Raw genomic sequence first — 19,106 nt, 5'->3', positions numbered from 1 at the left:
ATACATGGGTCTGATGATTACATACCGTGGGTATAATAATCCCACATATAATGCAAACAAGAACATGGTGCACATTATACATGGCAAAATAGAGTATCCCCATGTTTTAGCGTTAAACAGATCTCAGGATTTTTTGAACCACAAGCCTTCAACTAGATGCTCATTGCAAAGTAAGCTAAATGTCTCAGGCCACCAGTTACTTGAAGAGAGATGAAGTGAATTTGAATTTAAAGATAATAATGTCTTACACTAGGAAAATTCTGTTTTTTTTCTTATTATGATTTAAAAAGTCTCATCTGTGTTGTATATAGTTTAACTGGTACTAATCATATTCTTAACTGTTTCTGATCTTTTCCTCTTATGTGGCTCTCAAGCCTTATCAGCTTATGTCCTGTAGGAAGCCTTCTGAGTTGTTTCATTGCTAGAGTGGATCATGGGTGGTTGGCTGTTCATTGGTGTTCACAATGCCTGTGGAATCACCACCATTGTGTGTGGATACTGAGATCTAGAGTGTTCCATTATCACAGCATAGCGGCTGCTGACTCAGTTTATGGTACTCTAGAAACCCACAGAACATTCTTGAAGATGCCCTGCTCGGAACTGCTCAGGTGTTTCCTTGGTGTGTTACTTGGGTGGACCTCTCAAAGGAGAGAAATGTGTGAGCTGTAATGCCTGCAGTTGTGCTTATCACAGAGCTGGCACACTGTGGGTGATTGATACACAACAGTTTTTTATCTTGAAGTTATTTTCATTGGCAGATGCCCTGAAGGATTCAAAGCTGTCTGTGAGTGAGGAATGCCCTCATTGCTTACTCAGCTCCTGCTTTTCTATTTAGTGTGCTGATATCTTGGGGAAAATTTTGAGTACCAAATCAAAAGTAAAATTTAAGCAGTATTTTTCACCCAGAATTTCAAATGGGGCATTTAACTATGACCTGTTCTCAGATTCCTCTGATGATTTGGGTGTGTGTGTCTTTGTGCAGCTGGAGGGGAAAGGGGGTGAAGAGATTGAAACCCAGAAGTTTGGCATCCAGTTGTAGTCATAAATAGCTTTAGTAAATTCAGATACATTTTTGGTTGATCGTGTGTGTAGTAGAAGTTAGCTGCTGAAAATTCAAGTAGAAATATGTGCAGAGAGGCAACAGGGATCACATGAGCCCTGAGTCAGGAGAGGCTGATGGAGATAAGTTTGATGGTTGATAGAGGATCACAAGGGTGGCAAGAGGAAGAAGAGGAAATTAGATTTTGACAATGGAAACTTTGTGAAGATTTGTGGTGTGATCAGTGGTAGGTGTTCTTGGAACTCCAAGTTGTGTTCAGTAATCCTGGGAGCATAAAGCACCATAGGAATGGCTGGGAAAATGGGAATATGGCCCAGATAAAGAAAATCCTGAGCCCTGTCTGTCAAACAGGAGTAAGTATGTCCACATATGTAGTTCTGGCCAAAGACAGTATAAAACTAAACTAAGCCAAAGGTGATTTTCAGTCTTCTTCCTCTCATGGCACACATAAACTAATTACTAAAATTCAAGGGCACACCAAAAATACATACTATATTTTTGTTGATATGACAAAGAATAGGTGTAATTTTTATTCATTCACACTAGACAGATGGCTGTTGTTTTGGGTGTTGTTATTTTTTTTATTTGACAGTCTAATGAAAGAGAGGTCACTGCCCCTCATTAAATAGTCAGGTATTGCATGTTTTAAAAACTTGTGGTGTATCGGTTGAAAATCGCTGAGCTAAACAGTGGACTTGTCATATCTTACTTGTTTTATGTCCTATACACAGATATTCTCAATGTCTGCCAACCAGGATAAGCCTAAAAATAATCTAATTTATGTAAAGATACCAGCAACTGTGACGTGTGAGGGATGAGACGGCTCTACTTTATAAAGGACACTCCATTAGTAATACTTCCATGTTACGATGGCATACTGGTATGAAGTCAAATCGGGCAGAGTCCCTGTACATGTAGAGAGTAGAGGAGAAGTTTGAGAATGAGCTTAAGGAACCCTTGTCGCTTGAGTGACAAAGATAGAAAAACGTAGTGGGAGATATTTCTGTCCTGCATATACTGTTGCCCCTGGTGCAGCAGATCATGTAGGCTGGTTTCAGTTGTTTAACAATGGTGGTTGAACATACATTGCAGGATATGTGGCTATTTTAACATACCATATTTTAAAATTTTTATGTGGCTTCTTGGCATTACTGACATCTACATCACAGGATACAAAAGTTAAAGTGTGATAATTGGCCAAACAGTTTAATATCTTCCAATAGGGAGCTCAGAATCTTGAAAAAAACTAATTTATGGTGCTTCAATTTAAGTTATAGAAGATTGAAAATTTTAATCATTTGGAGAATATACATGGACAACAATGAAAGCATTTTTTTCAGCTGAGTTTTATTTAGTAAATTTAAGTATTAAGAAGTAAAACAAATGGGACTTATTTTTGAGAACTTGTCTATGTGTTTGGAAAACAAAAATAGTTTTGATATAAAATCAAACTGAACTGTAAGAGACAGAAAAAGAGAAATAAAATGTGTGTGTATGTCTGTGTTGGAAGTTGGATGTACATGTGATGAGGTTAAAATTCCCTTATTCTATACTATTTTCCCTTTTTTTTTTAGGTGCTGGTGAATCTGGGAAAAGTACAATTGTGAAGCAAATGAAGTATGTAGATTTTTTAAACATTATATTTGTTTTTTTATGTTTAAATGTTACTTTCCATCAAAAGAAATATTTTCTTTCTCATTTTGCCTCATTAGAATTATCCACGAAGCTGGTTATTCAGAAGAGGAATGTAAGCAGTACAAAGCAGTGGTCTACAGCAACACCATTCAGTCAATTATTGCCATCATCAGGGCCATGGGGAGGTTGAAGATCGACTTTGGTGACTCAGCCCGGGCGGTGAGTTATCAAATCCTTTGGAGTAGGCCTGATAGAGTGAAAAGAACAACTTGCATAATAATACCATTCCACCAGACAGATTTATCAGTTATCCCAGGATCATTTTATAAAAGGAATAATAAGGATAGTGAGTGAAATAAGAAGCTTTAGAAGTGAGTGAAATAAGAATACACAAATTGTATAGTCATCCCTCTGTAGGTAGAATATTTTCTGTGTCTATCAAATGATTTGGGCAACTCTAACCATTGCCTTATTTTCTACATATCATGTGATAATGGGTTCCTCTGTATTGCCATAACAATTTTAGTCGTTATTACTGAGTTTAGTAAACTGCCTGTACTGGCACTCTTCTTTGAAATTTGCTTTTTATTATTTGTAATGCTGAAATGATCTAATTACTTGTATTTGTGCCCAGACTAGAAAGCCATCTAATCTCAAATTAAAACAGAAAGGTTTGCATGTCTTTAAAATAGGAAAATATTGGTTGTTAGGAAATACATATCAGAACATCAACGCTAAGGACAAGGACCTTAGGAGACATGCTAGTTATCTGTAAAGACACTGGAACCCAGGAGATGACGTGATAGAGAGAGTGCTGCAGGTTGGTGGTGGCCTGGCCTAGGCCTATGCCTCCTCGCTGGGCCCAGCAGAGAAGCAGCCCTGGCCTCCTTTTCTTCTTTTCACCCACCCTGTTTGCTTGCTTAATCTGCTTATTTCAAGTTTTATTTCTTCAGTGTAGTATTTTCTTCACTGATTTTTTTTTTTAAATAACTGGTGTAAAACTTGACCTCCTCAGAAAACTTTAACTGAATCTCTGGCTTAATTTTTAACTTTTTGTACAAAATAGATGTATTATTATTGTTGCCACAACTGCTTTTTTTATAGTTCCCTTGTAATTTTATGTATTTAATATATGTGTGTGCCACCTCCCTACTAACACTGTGGAGATATTTTGTCAGAGGCTGTAACTTTTCCTTTTTGTCTTCTTAATGTCTGCTTGACTTTTTTTAACAGGCTCAATTACTTCTTTTTTTAAAAAGATTTTATTTATTTATCTTTAGAGGGGAAGGGAAGGAGAGAGGGAGAGAAATATCAATGTGTGGTTGCCTCTCATGGGTCCCCTGCCGGGAACTGGCCTGCAACCCAGGCATGTGCCCTGACTGGGAATCGAACTGGGATTCTTTGGTTCTCAGGCCCACACTCAATCAATCCACTGTACTACACCAGCCAGGGCTCAATTACTTCCCTTTTTTAAAAGATTTTATTTATTTATCTTTAGAGAGGAAGGCAAAGAGAGAAGGAGAGAAATATTAATGTATGGTTGCCTCTTGTGAGTCCCCTGCTGGGAACTGGCCTGCAACCCAGGCATGTGCTCTGATTGGGAATCGAACCGTGATGGTGTGGTTCGCAGGCCCGCACTCAATCCACTGGGCTACACCAGCCAGGTCAATTACTTCTTAATAGGGAAAAAAATGAATGAAGACAACATTAGAAAATATACATCGATCTATAAAATAAACATAGTTTAGCTTTTATAAGTTAACCTAGTATTTCTTTATAGGTTACTGAGCCATATTGATTTTCTAGGCTTTTCCTTCTAAACAGATTTAAAAGCTTAGTATAATGAAGTAAAATTTTCAAGTAGATTTCAATAGTAATAATTCATAACATTCTTCTAAATTATCAGTTATGAAATAAGATTTGATCATATCCACCTTGCCTTATCTATCCATTCAGTGTGTAACTTTTATCGTATATTCATTCAACAAATGCTTTTTGTGCTCTTAACCTTACATAAAATGCAACTACCCTTAGATAAAAGTCAAAGAATTTGTATAAATTGTAAAATACACAAATTCCAATTATGATAGTTTAAATCTTTTGTCAACTTCACATATATAGTATTCCCCTTCATATCCTACATGCACTTAGAGAGGAAGGTTTTGTAGCCTCAAGGAGGTAATGAAAGGTCTATACAAGCAATCTTTTATGAAGTCTTATTTTTTTATTTTTCTCTCAAAGACTTGCCGTTTTCTGCTTTTTAACTCTTTTCTGCTTTCATAACTCTTTCTGGGCTGTAGCTGTACCCTAGTAACTGTTTACCTTCAGCCTATTCTGTGTACTGTAGCCATTGTTATTAATGTCTTCATGCAAATGTATTTGTGCTCCCACTTTGGGTTTGAACAGTCTCCTCTTTGTTTTGTTGACTCGCCTCTGCTCAGTATCCTTTCAAATACTGTGAGGCTTTTGAAATTGCGCTAACAAACATAGAGAGGAGTAAAACATGTCTAGGGCATGAAGAAAGGACATTGAAGCTTGGTAATGAAACATATGTGAAAATATTCTAGATAAAAACAGGGAAAAATGAAATAAGAGACAATATATTCAAAGGGTGAATATGTTTCCATTTTTATAAGTGTTAATTCCTGGAGTACTATGCCTGAGTTGAAGTAAAACCTGGTATTTTATTTTGATAGGCACCACGGATTTGCTTTCAGAAGAAAAGCAATGTTAATAGTTAATAGGGGAGAATTAGGTATGGGTGTATTAATGTGCCCAAGGCACTGCATTGCTTAAAAGTGTTGCTTAAAGTATGGGCCATGGCCCAGTTTCTGTCCTTAAGCACAAGATGAGTACAGAAAAGTAAGCATTTAGACAGATTTCTAGCACTGACAGTAATTCATACATTAACTCGGATAGTTTAAGTGGATTTATACTGTCATTTTCATTTTATTATTCTAATAGTAATAGTTCTGAAATAGTTTGGAAACAAAAGAAAATAAATAAAAATACAAGACCTGTCCTTAATCATAGGTAGTTTCACAAGTACTTACTTGGAATTACTTAGGCTACACGGAGCAGAAGAACCTTGGCCTTGAGTTGACATAGCTCAACAGCAGATTCTCCCCAGTGCCTCAGCATGTTCCTGTATCATGGCCGTTTTTCTGGTCCTCTGATTTTGGCCTTTAATTCTTTACTTAGTTTATGTCTGTCTGCAGGTTTTCCAGATTGCTTTGGAGAAACATTGTAGCAATTTACCTTCCTAGCAGCAGTTTAAGGCAGAGACTTTTCTTAGCACTCTAAGTAGTCAGATGGCGTAGTCAGATGGCGTAGGAGTGTTGCATTTAAAAAACACTGGGCAATTTGTTAGTAATTTTATTTCAATTTAACTTAAATTTTTAATTTTTAGTACAGTTTTCTAGTTTTTCATATTTTTATTGACTATGATTTTGTTCCTTTATGTTAGTGCTCTATTTTATTGCTTATTCATTTACCTATTAGAGCCTTGGTGCTTCTATTATCTATTTGCTTGTTTGGAAGTACATGTGTATAAGCCTTTTCCCCACTAATTTATATGTTCTTTTTTGCATTTTGCTTGCCTTTAATCTGTTTTTTTTAATTTTTTAAACCATCCCCTATTATTTCTAGAATTATGTTTAAATTTAGAAACTCTCCGAACCAAAGATTTACAAGATGTTCATGCTGTTTAAAAGTATTTTAGTGGAGTCAATTTTAACATTTCTTGCATTTGTTCTTTAATCCCTCTGAAATTTACTTAGGTATATATATAGAATAAGGGTCTACATCAGGGTGTCAAACTCATTTTCACCGAGGGCCATGTCAGCCTTGTGCTTGCCTGCAAAGGGCCAAAATAATTTTAGGACTGTATAAATGTAACTACTCCTTAACTGTGTTAAGGAGTTGAAATTACATTCGGCCCTTTGAGGGCAACCATGAGGCTGATGTGGCCCCCAGTGAAAATGAGCTTGACACCTCTGTTCTACATTATTCTTTTCTTCAAATGACTAATTATTTATTCATGTTTTGAATGTCATATTCTTCTTTACTACTTTACCTTTCCACCTTTATCATACAGTAAGTTTAGATTTATGATTTTTTCCTTGTTGATCTGCATTAATACCAGACTGTTTGTGGGCTTTTAATATTAATAATTTTAGCTCTCCTTCTTTGGTAGGCTTTTTCAAAATATTTCTAGTTATTTCTACTTACTATTCTTCCAAGTGAGTGTTTGATTTTGTGTTCTGGTTTACATTTAAGAACTAAGATGACATAGGATTTTATTTGTTTTGATTCTCAGAAATATTGATTAATGTATGTGGCAAAGTGATACTTTCATTTGAAATGTAACATGTGCCTCTAGCACAGTATTTTTTTTAAGTTTGTTTTTTAAATATTTATTTATTTTTAGAGAGAGGGGAAGGGAAGGAGAAAGAGTGGGAGAGAAACATCAATGTGTGGTTGCCTCTCATGTATCCCCTACTGGGAACCTGGCCTGCAACCCAGACTTGTGCCCTGACTGGGAATCGAACTGGTGACCCTTTGCTTCATAGGCCCATGCTCAATCCACTGAGCTACACCAGCCAGGGCAAAAGTGATAATCTTTAGTGTAGAGCAGACCATCAGTGAATGTGTGGTTAATAACTGTAAGGATGTCATGCTTCCAGCTCCCTAGTGCCTTGATAACTAGCACAAAACCACAGAATGGGCTCTTGTGATTTAAGATTATGCTCTTTTGGATGAGCGAACATTTTAAGGTGGCGTGTTAGAGGGGGAAAAAATTATTCTTGCCTTTGTTAGGTGGTTCAGTTGGTGAGAGCATCATCCTGATATACCAAAATTGCGTACTCATCCCTGGTCAGAGCACATATGAGAATCAACCAATAAATGCATAAATAAGTGGAACTACAAATTGATGTTTCTCTCTCCTTCCTTTCCGCTCTATAATCAATAAATAAAAATGTTAAAAAAGGAAATCCACTTTATTGTTATCTATTAATGCTCATTTTGTATTTTTTATCTGTAAAGTATCTTTTTTAACTTCTCTTTTTGAATGGTCCTTGAATGTTCAGGACGATGCCCGTCAACTCTTTGTGCTTGCTGGAGCTGCCGAAGAAGGTTTTATGACTGCAGAACTTGCCGGGGTTATAAAGAGATTGTGGAAAGACACTGGTGTACAAGCCTGTTTCAACAGATCCCGGGAGTACCAGCTTAATGATTCTGCAGCATAGTAAGTAATCATAATTTCAGAACTAAACTATCATGAATAATTACTTGCAAGTCAAATATACCTCCAAGTCAATTTTATTGCAGAATTGGCTGACACGTTCTTACACTGTTCAGAATATTCAGAGTGACAGTGTTTTAAAACTTTCTTTTCTGTATTTTTGCAGATAGCAATGTTGTTATTTCTTTTGTACAAAAGTGTCTCAAGAGACTCATGCTTTGTGTAACTCTAACTGAAACATGTAAAATGGGACTGTTTCCAGTATACTTCCAAGAAAGTAATTGGAACTTCCCGTAGTTCAGTCTGAATGTGGGTGTATCTCTACTTTGCCTGGGACTAGCCAAAGGGGAGGGTAACTGATTTGGGTTATTTTTGTGTTACTAATGGTGCCTGAGAAGAGTTATTGTCCAGTAACAGGCACCTTGAATAACATGCACTCCCTTTAAAGGGACACATGGTATTCCAAGATATTTTCTCACTGAGTAAAATAGCTCTACACTTGAAAATTATGAATTGTATGTGCCCTTTTGCATTAGATGTTGCTTAAAGATACCTAAGTAGTTTTCTGGATGAAAAGTCTGCCCTGATTTTCCAGATGGTGGCCCAGAAAGTTTGTAAAGCAAGTTGAGATAGAACCTAGTTGGGTAGCATTCTGTTTGGTGGTCTACATAGAATAAAAAGTCATTGGTTTACATAATTGGCACACATACTCAAAAATGTTGGGTATAATATGAGTAGCATTAATTGGCCTTAAAACGTCTATGGCCATACCACCCTGAACATGCCTGATCTTGTCTAGTTGGCCTTAAAATATGTGCTGTGCATTCACTTTACCCTCCCAAGTTTGTTCCATTTTCTTGACAAAGCAATTGGCTCCTAGGAACACAGGTGGGCATTAGATTGACAGTAACAAGCATTAAAGGGTCTGTGTAAGTATACATTTTTTGCCACAGTGAAAAACATGGCTATGCTTATTATGTAGTATGTCGTTTATTGCACATCAGAGTACCCAGTGTGTGTTACATGAATGATTTAGCGTGAATGGTAACATTTCTTACGGAATGAATATGTAGTTTTTCCAACTAGTGTTACTTCCACTAAGAAATAGTCCTTGACTCATTGAGTAGCTCCTTGCCTCCTTGTTTTATGTACTCATAACATGATATGTTTTCTTTTATAACACTCACAGATTTACATTTATTTTGAATTCATCTAATTTTTACTTATATTAAGACTATTTGATTATTGTCAATCTCTACCACTATATTGTAAATTCATTAAAATCTGTTTTTGTCCAGTGTTCTATCTCTATTGCCTGACTCATAGCCATCACTCACTGTGCCCTTGCTTAGTAATGAATGAGTTAATAAACCAAACTTTACAGAGCTAGAAGAGAAATTGAAGGAAAATTACTTAAAGCAAGAACACAACTCTTAGACCTATTGCTTTGGCACCACAGGTACCTGCAGGACAATATAAATGAGAATCACTGTTAAGGCAAGAAGGTTGCTCTGAGCTGAGGCCAGCAAGAGGAGCTAGTTCAGTAATTTAGGGGACAATACATTGAAATACGTTGCCCCATCTGGGGTGGTCTTCCTGGATTCCTCATTCCTCAGTCTGTTCACCAAGACCCTCTCTTGCATACAATGCTTAGACATGAAGGAGAAAAATACAGGGTCTGGCAGAAGTAATGCCTGCGTGAGCATCTTTGGTAGGGTAATACTATGGTGTAATAATTTAGAGTTTTAATTTAAACATTTCACCTAAAATGTCATATGGTATGCTTGAGTGTGATATTGTTATGCTACAGAGTTATATGCTTATGATTTTGTAATAAAAAGGGAGCATTATTTGTTCTGGACCTTGTATATTGCTTTGGCTCTCCAGTATTTCATTACTAGTGGTTCTGACCTTAGGTAATGCAGTCATTTTTCAAGAATGAAGAGAGTCATAGGAATCTTTTTCTTCGTAGTGAATACAGGGCATTTGTATTTCCCTGTTTTTGACTGGAGATGGGGGAGGCTGCAAAGTTGCCCATTAAGACTAACCACCAATTTACACTTTAAGTTTCTGAACATATAAAACAATTGGAATTTTTCACAGTGCCTATTTTTGTCTTGTTGAAATATAAATGAGCATTATGTTTAGACTATTACAGTTATAGCAGTTTTAAGCAAAGAAATGTACTTAGGAACAATCAGGAAAAGTTTAAATAAAGTAGCTTCATATTTCATAGAGACAGTAAAATCGTGTCATAGACTGTTTAGTTTGTTTATTCAGATTTCTCTACAATAAGGTACAATGTTATATATATATATATATATGGAATTTTAAAAAAAATCTTGCTTTTGAAAAATACTTATTGAATATAAACAAATGTTTTACACATTAAATATGAAGAAATATTCATTACTGATTACAAGTAAGGCTGTAATACTGAATTTAAAATATAGATAAAGTACTGAGGTATTATCACCAATGCAATAAAAGATAATAAGATTCTTTTAAATTAAGTGCAATACAGATAATTCAAGCTATTATCTCTCTGTGTATTCTTGTATGTCAACACCAGATACATGTACTTAGCTGTCTAAAACATTTTTGTTACTAGTTCAGTGTTGGGGTGGTTTTCCAGATCTATCCCCAATGAATCAAGTATTGTTTAAGCTCTTTTTGTTTGAAAGACCCCATTCTGAATGGCTAAGGAACAGTTCCAGAGGGTAACACTATTAAAGTTGCAGTAGGTGGTGCCTCTCTGTACCTGCACTTATTTTCTAAATTGTCTTTCACGTTCTGCCCCAGTTGCTGCAAAGCACTGCAGGGATACTCTCCACATTCAGCTGCCCTTAGGATTAATTCCAGATTTCTCATTTTAGGTCGTACCTAGCTTGTTAGTGGCCTTACTTTCTGAGAAACAAGATGTGACTACTCCTGCCCCCATACCGGTTTACTGCTTGTCTCGATGTGAACGATGTTCCTTTTTTTCTGTCCCATCATTCAGATTTCTATTTATACCCCTCACTGTCCACAAATCCTTCTTTAACTACTCAGGTTCACATTAATCTCTGCATATGTGGACTTTCTACAACATGGATTGTACTACATAATTTGATGCAAATTATACAAAATAGTTGCATGGTATTTCACCACCCTATTTTTATATTAATATATTTGGCATTTTTGGCAGAGTATTGAATGAGTTATTAAAATCAGTAAGAAGTAAAATTTGAATATTGATTTAGAAAGCCAGTAAAATTCAGAGTAAAGGGTTACATGTAGTGTTTTCTATATGTAACTGAAGGCTGGTTGAAAGAGAACAACATTGAATTTAGCTTTTGGCCAGAGGTTTCCTCACTGTCTGCTCAAAAACTAACTTTTTAAATCCTCAACAAAAGAGTAATGTCTGGAACGCTGCATCCAAAAAAAGAAAGAAAGAAAGAATTTTTAAAAAGAAACACATGGTGTGCAGTTTATTTAGATATTTTTAAAGAAGTTACTATTGGTCTGTTTTCTTTGCCAACCAGGAGAATTACTAATTACTGTCCTCTAGGAACAAAGTACATAATATTTAAAAAAATGTTCTAAGAGTTTTGTGGCAAGAGAAGTATAAGCACGTTCATGTCAGTCAGTGGGGAATCATGTAAGAACCAAACTTAAAATTGCTTGTATTACATCATTACATAGAATATAAAAACTCTCAGTACTTGGAATATTGCATGCATCAAAATATCTTACTCTGATTTAGATTATCTTTATTGACTATATTAATACTAGCATATTGTTTTATTGTTTATATTTTTAGCTATTTGAACGACTTGGACAGAATAGCTCAGCCAAATTACATCCCAACTCAACAAGATGTTCTCAGAACTCGAGTGAAAACTACAGGAATTGTTGAAACCCATTTTACTTTCAAAGATCTTCACTTTAAGTGAGTAACTTCAAAGAGTATGATTTATAAGTAAGTTGTAAAACACATTGTTTAGGAAAGGGGTATAATTATAAAAGTTTTAAAAATTTTGAGTTGGAAATTATAAAATTTTTTTTCTCAGATGATTGCACAAAAGGATTTTGGGATGAAATAGGGCAAGAAACATTCTTAGGAATATTTATGTTTATTTGACAACAAATAGCTTTGCCAATTTCTTTTGCCTGTATTTTTCATAGTGATTTAAATAAAAGTGGTTGGTGGCTTTTATTTCTAAATGGCAAATACTGATACTGTATATTTTGGGAAATCTCTGCCATCAATTTTTAGGTAGAAAGATGGGGTTTTACTGGTAGAATATATGTTTTATTTAGGGAAATACTAAAATGAAGAGCATCCTTTAAAGGTTTTTCTTGAAAATTTTTATTAATGCAAACTGATGTGATGAAAAATGCTTATTTATTTAGAGTGTACTGACTATTAACTTACTGAGGTCTGAGCAGGGAGGCACTGCACGGTATTGGCCTTCAGAAATGGAGGGATGCTGGAGTTGATTTTGTCCAGTTTGCTCATGTTATAATGAACCAGGCTCCGGGGAGTTTAGGTAAACATTACATTCAAATTTACAGAGCTATGTTTTTCTTTTTCCAATAGTAATTTTCAAAGTATGTCCAATACTGCTGGACTTTGCTTCATTTAACTCTAATGGTCTGAAAAGTAATGATGATAAAGCAGAATTTCTGAAAGCATCTTATAAAAAGGCTCCAAATCAGAGATAAATAAAACAACAATCATCAGCTCATGGCTTAAAGAAGCTGGCAATTACAAGTTGTGGGAAGCATATAGTTAAATATATGCAACTATTCCTTTGATTCGCTCCCATATTTTATTTTATTTTTTAAAATATTTTATTTATTTATCTTTAGAGAGGAAGGGAAGGAAAGAAGGAGAGAAATATCAATGTATGGTTGCCTCTCATGTGTCCCCAGTTGGGAACTGGCCTTCAACCCAGGCATGTGCCCTGACTGGGAATCGAACCGCGATCGTGTGGTTCGCAGGCCCGCACTCAATCCACTGAGCTACACCAGCCAGGGCTCATATTTTAAATAGATTTGTTATTATCATTTGTCATTAATTTATATCACATTCAGTAGTTCATGTAATTGAGTTTTCCGGAAAATGAAAATTTAATTTCAACTTCCCATGGCAGCTTCCCTTCAAAAAACAAACTTTGCCCTGCTTCTTAAACAGAGGTACAGATCGCAATTACACTATCTGACCTTGTAAACTTTTTGCTTTAACACATGGTACAGTTTTGTATGTGCTTTTATTTTCTGTTTTCCTGTATTACAAGCTGTCAGTGGACATTTTTTAATTGGTTATCATTGTCTTTTATTGAATCATTTACCTTTTTTTTAGTTTGTTTACTACTTCTAGAATATTAAGTGACCAAACTCAGGAATATTAAAGTATCATTTAAAAATTTGAGATGCTTTATCTGAGAACTATTGTCACCTATCTTAAAATTATGAAATCATGTTAATTATAAGGAAGTTCACTTTTAGAATGAGGTTTAAGGTTTGTTTCTTTAAAACCTAGTGCATATTATATTTTGGCCTTTTTGCTTTTTATTTATTTATCTCAATGTAAAGACCATGCTCTGTAGCAAACTTAAATTATGTTCAAATAATGGTTTTAATCTAACCATGTAGCTCAAAGAGAAAAATGCATGGGTTTTGAGTTACCAAGTTAAGGATTTTAGACCTAGGCTCCTATTAGGTAAGCAGGCAAGCTTGGTTAAGATTTTTTTAAGATTTTATTTATTTAATTTTAGGGAGGGAAGGGAGGGAGAAAGAGAGGAAGAGAAATATCAGTGTGTTTTTGCCTCTCATGTGTCCTTCACTGGGGACCTGGCCCACAACCCACGCATGTGCCTTGATTGGGAATCAAACCAGTGACCATTTGGGTCACAGGCCGGTACTCAATCCACTGAGTCACACCAGCCAGGGCTAGTTGAAATTCATATCAGAGAGTGTTACCATCGTGCCTATTGTCAGATGTTTAAATATAAAATGAGTTGTTTACTGTGAAGGAGATGTTGTAAAAGTCAGAGCTCCATATGTGGTAAGAAATGGTGATGGTAAATGCTAAGTCAGTCATTTGGTACTTGAGGCAATCTTAACTGTAAATTCACTTTCAGTCTGGTTAGATTCACCTTAAATATTCACTTCAGACCACACTCTTCTCTGCTAGCCTGAGTTTCTCAGTTGTCATTTCAGTATTGGGCAGGTGCTGGGACCAGTTGTTTCTCACCACGATCCCTCCAGAAGTCCACTTACTTCATTCTGTTTAGTCTCTTCAGGTGAGGTAGAATGGCACAGGGTGTATTTAGTTACTGTTTTCACTTGTTGGCTTAAACATAGGTTTGTCAAGAACTTCAGATAAACTTAGGTCTTATTTTGGATTTGAAAATTCTTTTAAATTACTATCATTGCTAACATATGGTTCCAGATTTGCTTTTTAAATGTTGAATAAGCCTCAGAAGAATGAGGAACAGAATAGTTCTACTGGGAACTCTTGGATGTGGTTATCATGTGTGTGTTTTGTGTTGTAATTCATTGTCTAATTTTAACTGCTCATATAAAATCTAAATTTCACTTCTTTTGTGGGATGACTGGAATTAAATTCAAAATGAAGCAATAAGACATTATTCTTTAAGAATTTATCTTATCACTTCTGTGACTAGGCAGGCATACATGGATTGTTTTGCTTTAAAGAACTAACAGCTTTAGACCTGGCTGGTGTAGCTCAGTGGATTGAGCTCGGGCCTGCGAACCACACGATCGTGGTTCGATTCACAGTCAGGGCACATGCCTGGGTTGCAGGCCAGTTCCCAGTTCCTGGCAGGGGACGCACAAGAGGCAACCATACATTGATATTTCTCTCCTTCTCTACTTCCCTTCCTCTCTAAAGATAAATAAATAAAATTAAAAAAAGAATTATCAGCTTTATGTTACTATGAAATTTTTGCCAAATATAGAATTAAAGCATCCCTTCTACTATAAAATGATTATAAGACAAATATCTGTTTATTTTCTATAGTGCTGTAAATGTGTGGTAGGTTTTGCAGTGCGGCGTCATAGTTACAGGGTTGATATCCTTATATGGTCCACCAGCTCTGTACCAATCAGGTGTGGTCATAATGAGTGGTGTCAGATGGCAGTCCCAGGATCAGCCAGCAAGCACATCTCAAATCCCCAGTATTTCCTTCCATCTCCCACCACTCCTCCAAAAAGAGAAACCTGAGAAAACTCAAATTCGGTCTCTGTTGGAAGCTAATCAGAAGTCTCATATTTTCATATGAAGAACATATTATAATTTTGTTCTGGTTTTGATTAATTTTTTTTTAAAAAATAGAAGTTTGGCATTTGAAGGTAATTGTAATGTATGGGTGAAACAATGAACAGTGCTGTGTGAACAACCCTGTCATTCGTAGTATCAGTTCTTAGTCGTTTTTGCTCCTTGCTGAGGAATCAGACCAGTGACTCAGAGGGCAATGCCCGGAGTAGCAGCACCCATTCTGCTGTGCTCTGAAGCAGGCGGGACAAGCACCCACCTAGATGACAGGTTCTTTCTTTATGACCAGTGTATGAATGATCATCATTTATATAAATTGAAGAGATTTCTTCCGTTGTCAGAGGACCTAATTTTTCAAGTGAAAGCTTTTATATTTAATATTCTAGTAGCATAACTGGAAGACCTGGATCTTTAACATGGTAAAGCTAGTCTATTATTATTTGAAAGTTTTAAAATATTCTGTAGACACAGTTCATTTACTTACTCAACAAATATTTATGAAGTACACGTGTGCTCCCAGTGTAGGTGATATAAAATGACCGAAATAAACAAACTTTTTGTCTTTATGTTGTTAAGCAGGGTGGGTTAAATAAATCTTTAATATTCGGGAGATGATATCCACTATAGTGAAAAAGAAAGCGAAGTGAGGGGATGCGTTAGTTTCCTAAGGCTGCTGTAACCAACACCACCAGGTCGGCAGCATAAAGCAGCAGCAGTGTATTCTTCCACAGTTGTGGAGGGCTGGACATTGGCAGGCAGTGTCAGCAGGGCTCTGCTCCTTCCTGAGGCTCTAGGAAAGAAACCTCCCTTGCCTCTTCCAAGCTGGTGGTTGGTAGTCCTTGGTGTTCCTTGGCTTGCAGCCATATTACTCCAATTTTTGCCCTTTGTCACATGGCCTTCTTTGTGTGTGTGTCTGGTTCCTCTTTGCTTAATAGTTTATTCTTTGGTTTCTCTCTTTCCTTTTGCATTTTGCCATAGCAGCAAGGAGAAACAAGGCTGGAGCTTAAACACTTGGCTTGGAAATTTCCTTAGTGAAATATCCAAGCTCATGTCTTACCAATTCTACCTTACACCCACAACTAGAAAGCAGTTAAGCAAGTTTTTTTTTAACCACTTTAAAAAAATAAAAGAATTATCTCCTGTCCAGTGTCTAATTACATGTCTCATTTCCTTCAGAGAATCCTCACAAATATCTCCAACATTCATCTCTCCCCCAACATTGTGTTCGTGATGATATATAAATTCTCTTAAGATGGAAGTTTTTCTACCACCCTTTTCAGTTCCATCTAAGTCTTATCAAAATCACCTTTAATGTCCATGTTTCCAACCATCATCTTTTCAAGGCAGTCTGGGCTTTTTCTGTCAAGTAACTCGATTCTTCCAGCCTCTACCTATTATTAAATTCCAAAGCTGCTTCGACTTTTTTGTGGTGTTTAGAGCTCTGCCAAAAAGTATCCAGCCATGTAGTATGAAAAATAGAGACTTTTTTAAAGAAGATGCAAGAGACGTTAATGCTCTGTCCTCTTCAAAGTAGGCACCTTGGGACATCTCACAGTTCTCCCATTTGCCATCAGCTGTCCCATCATATTTTCCTGAATCTCATCGATGATCTGAAATCTCTTCCCTTTCAAAGGCGATTTTAGTTTTGGGAAGAGCCAGAAGTCACAGGGTGCCAAACCTGGGTCATAGGGGAACTGAGTCACATAGATATTTTGAAGTTTTATCAAAAAACTCTGCATGAGATGTGGTGCATGACCAGGTGCATTGTCATGATAAAGCTGCCAGGCACCAGTTGCCCATAGCTGTGGCTTTCTGAATCATCTGAGTAGTTTCTGTGGAGGAATGTTCAAGCTTCGTGCAAAAATTTTTAAGATTTTTTATTTATTTATGTTTAGAGGGGAAGGGAAGGAGAGAGGGAGAGAAATATCAGTGTATGGTTGGTTGCCTTTCGTGCGTCCCCTGCTGGGAACTGGCCTCGACTGGGAATCGAACCGAGATCCTCAGGTTCGCAGACCCACACTCAATCCATTCAACTACACCAGCCAGGGCAGTTGCATGCAAAGTTTGATGCACATTCATTGCTGCACTCACTCAGTCATTTTGGATGCGCCGACCACACAGTACACAGGCTCACTCAACAGCATCTACCACCCCCACTGACTAGTACAGTGAATCATCATTGTTGTCATATGTGCATTCCAGTCCACTCTCCTTGGCTGTCAGGTAACATCAATGCCATGCAAACTATTCTCATATTTAACAATGGCTGGACTTTTCTGGACAGACCTTGTATAGCAGCACCCCACTCGGGGTATTAAAATTGTTTCAGTCGAGGTTCTCCACAGAAACAGAACTAGTAGACTGTGTTCATTTCAAGGACTTGGCTCACATGACTGTGGGGCTGACAAGTCCAAAACTTGCAGGATAAGACAGCAGGCTCTGAGGGAAATGGATGCTACAGTCTTGAGTCAGAACTCCTTTTCCTTCTGGGAAACCTCGGTTTTTCCTCTTAAGCAAAAACTTAAACCTCCCTTTCAAGGGATTGAACTAGGTCTGCCAACATTGTCAAGCGTAATCTCCTTTACTCAAAGTCAATTGATTATAGATGTTAACTACAACTATAAAATACCTTCACAGCAGCACCTAGATTCATGTTTGATTAAATAACTAGTGTGATAGCTTAGCCAAATGGACACATAAAACTCTCCATCACAGAGTGAAAATATGGGATGGTGTCATTTGGTTGTCATTTTATACTGAGTGGTAAGGAAGTATGTGATGTCTGATCAGAGAAGTTATCTCAAATACATTATCTTTTTGGCAAAGTTCTTTCAGATTGTGTTCCTTCACAATTGAAAAATGTATAATCATTTTAATTAATTTTATTTCTTGTTTGATCTTTATTACCAGCTATCCTTTTTGTATCTTACACATTTTATTTATCATGTGATAGAATCATTTTTATATAGCATTCTTAAACCTAACAAACAATTTAGTAGCTAAACCAGCAGAATGCAGGCCACTTAAACGGTGATAAAATTAACAATACTAGTTTATAGGCCAGTACTGCTCTGCAGAGAAAATTCTTTTTGCTGTGTGAGATTTCAATAGGGACTATTTTAATTAGTGCACCATTTAGATAAATGGAGCCTTTAAAAATGTACCAGTGTGCATAGTGTCTCCATTATGTAAGTGATTATTGCTAGATTGCATAACATACCCTATGTACATTTCAACTTTTGCTTGACTTAAACTTTTACCAGAAAAAGGGTAAATAATCATTGTCTTTATACTGTTTATGTTGCTACCCTGTACACTAACCAACAATGGTCTACTATTATATAGGGTGTAAAAATTGATTTTTTTACTCTGAATTTTAAGACTATTCATTAGGACTACCCATTTATCTCATATTTCTTCTCATTTTCTTTTATACCCTGGTTTTACTTTTTAATTTAGGGAATCTCTTGGCCCCTCCCTCTAAATATGACTTGCTTGTTCAGCTTTTTCTTACCTGGAAGGGTTTCTCCTTCATATTGCCTCAGGGAGAAAACACCATTTTCTAGTGGAAAGAGGGGACCATGTCCTGCTTTTGTTGTGTGACATTGGCAGATGGATGCGCTTTGTTCTCTCTGTTTCCTAGTTGCTTCATGTGACTTCCTAGTGTTTACACCTAGTGCAGTTCATTCATATGCAGTCGTCTGTTCTGAGTATTCTTAGGCATTAATATGTTTTTTAGGTTTTTTGGTTTTGTTTTTAGATGCTCTCTCTTTGATAAAAAAAAATTTTTAATCAGCAGACTTTCTATTTGTAAAAGCCAATTTCTGAAATTGTTTTCCTCCCATAAAGTCCTTTTATCCTTTCTTCCCATCCCACATTCT

General features: G+C 36.3%; 1 protein-coding gene across 1 annotated transcript in view; it reads left to right on the top strand.

The window, feature by feature from the left end:
- The window catches only part of GNAI1 (G protein subunit alpha i1), a 76,053-nt gene that overhangs the window by 46,134 nt on the left and 10,813 nt on the right, over positions 1–19,106 (top strand). The window contains exons 2-5 of the mRNA XM_037066168.1: positions 2,635–2,677; positions 2,773–2,914; positions 7,786–7,943; positions 11,743–11,871. Coding sequence (XP_036922063.1) covers positions 2,635–2,677; positions 2,773–2,914; positions 7,786–7,943; positions 11,743–11,871 — 472 coding nt within the window. The remainder of the gene's footprint in view (positions 1–2,634; positions 2,678–2,772; positions 2,915–7,785; positions 7,944–11,742; positions 11,872–19,106) is intronic.

This window comes from Sturnira hondurensis, unplaced genomic scaffold (genome assembly GCF_014824575.4).
Source record: "Sturnira hondurensis isolate 20B ecotype Veracruz unplaced genomic scaffold, ASM1482457v3 Scaffold0016462, whole genome shotgun sequence".
In the NCBI taxonomy this organism is placed as follows: domain Eukaryota; kingdom Metazoa; phylum Chordata; class Mammalia; order Chiroptera; family Phyllostomidae; genus Sturnira; species Sturnira hondurensis.
This window is presented reverse-complemented; position numbering and strand designations above follow the sequence as displayed.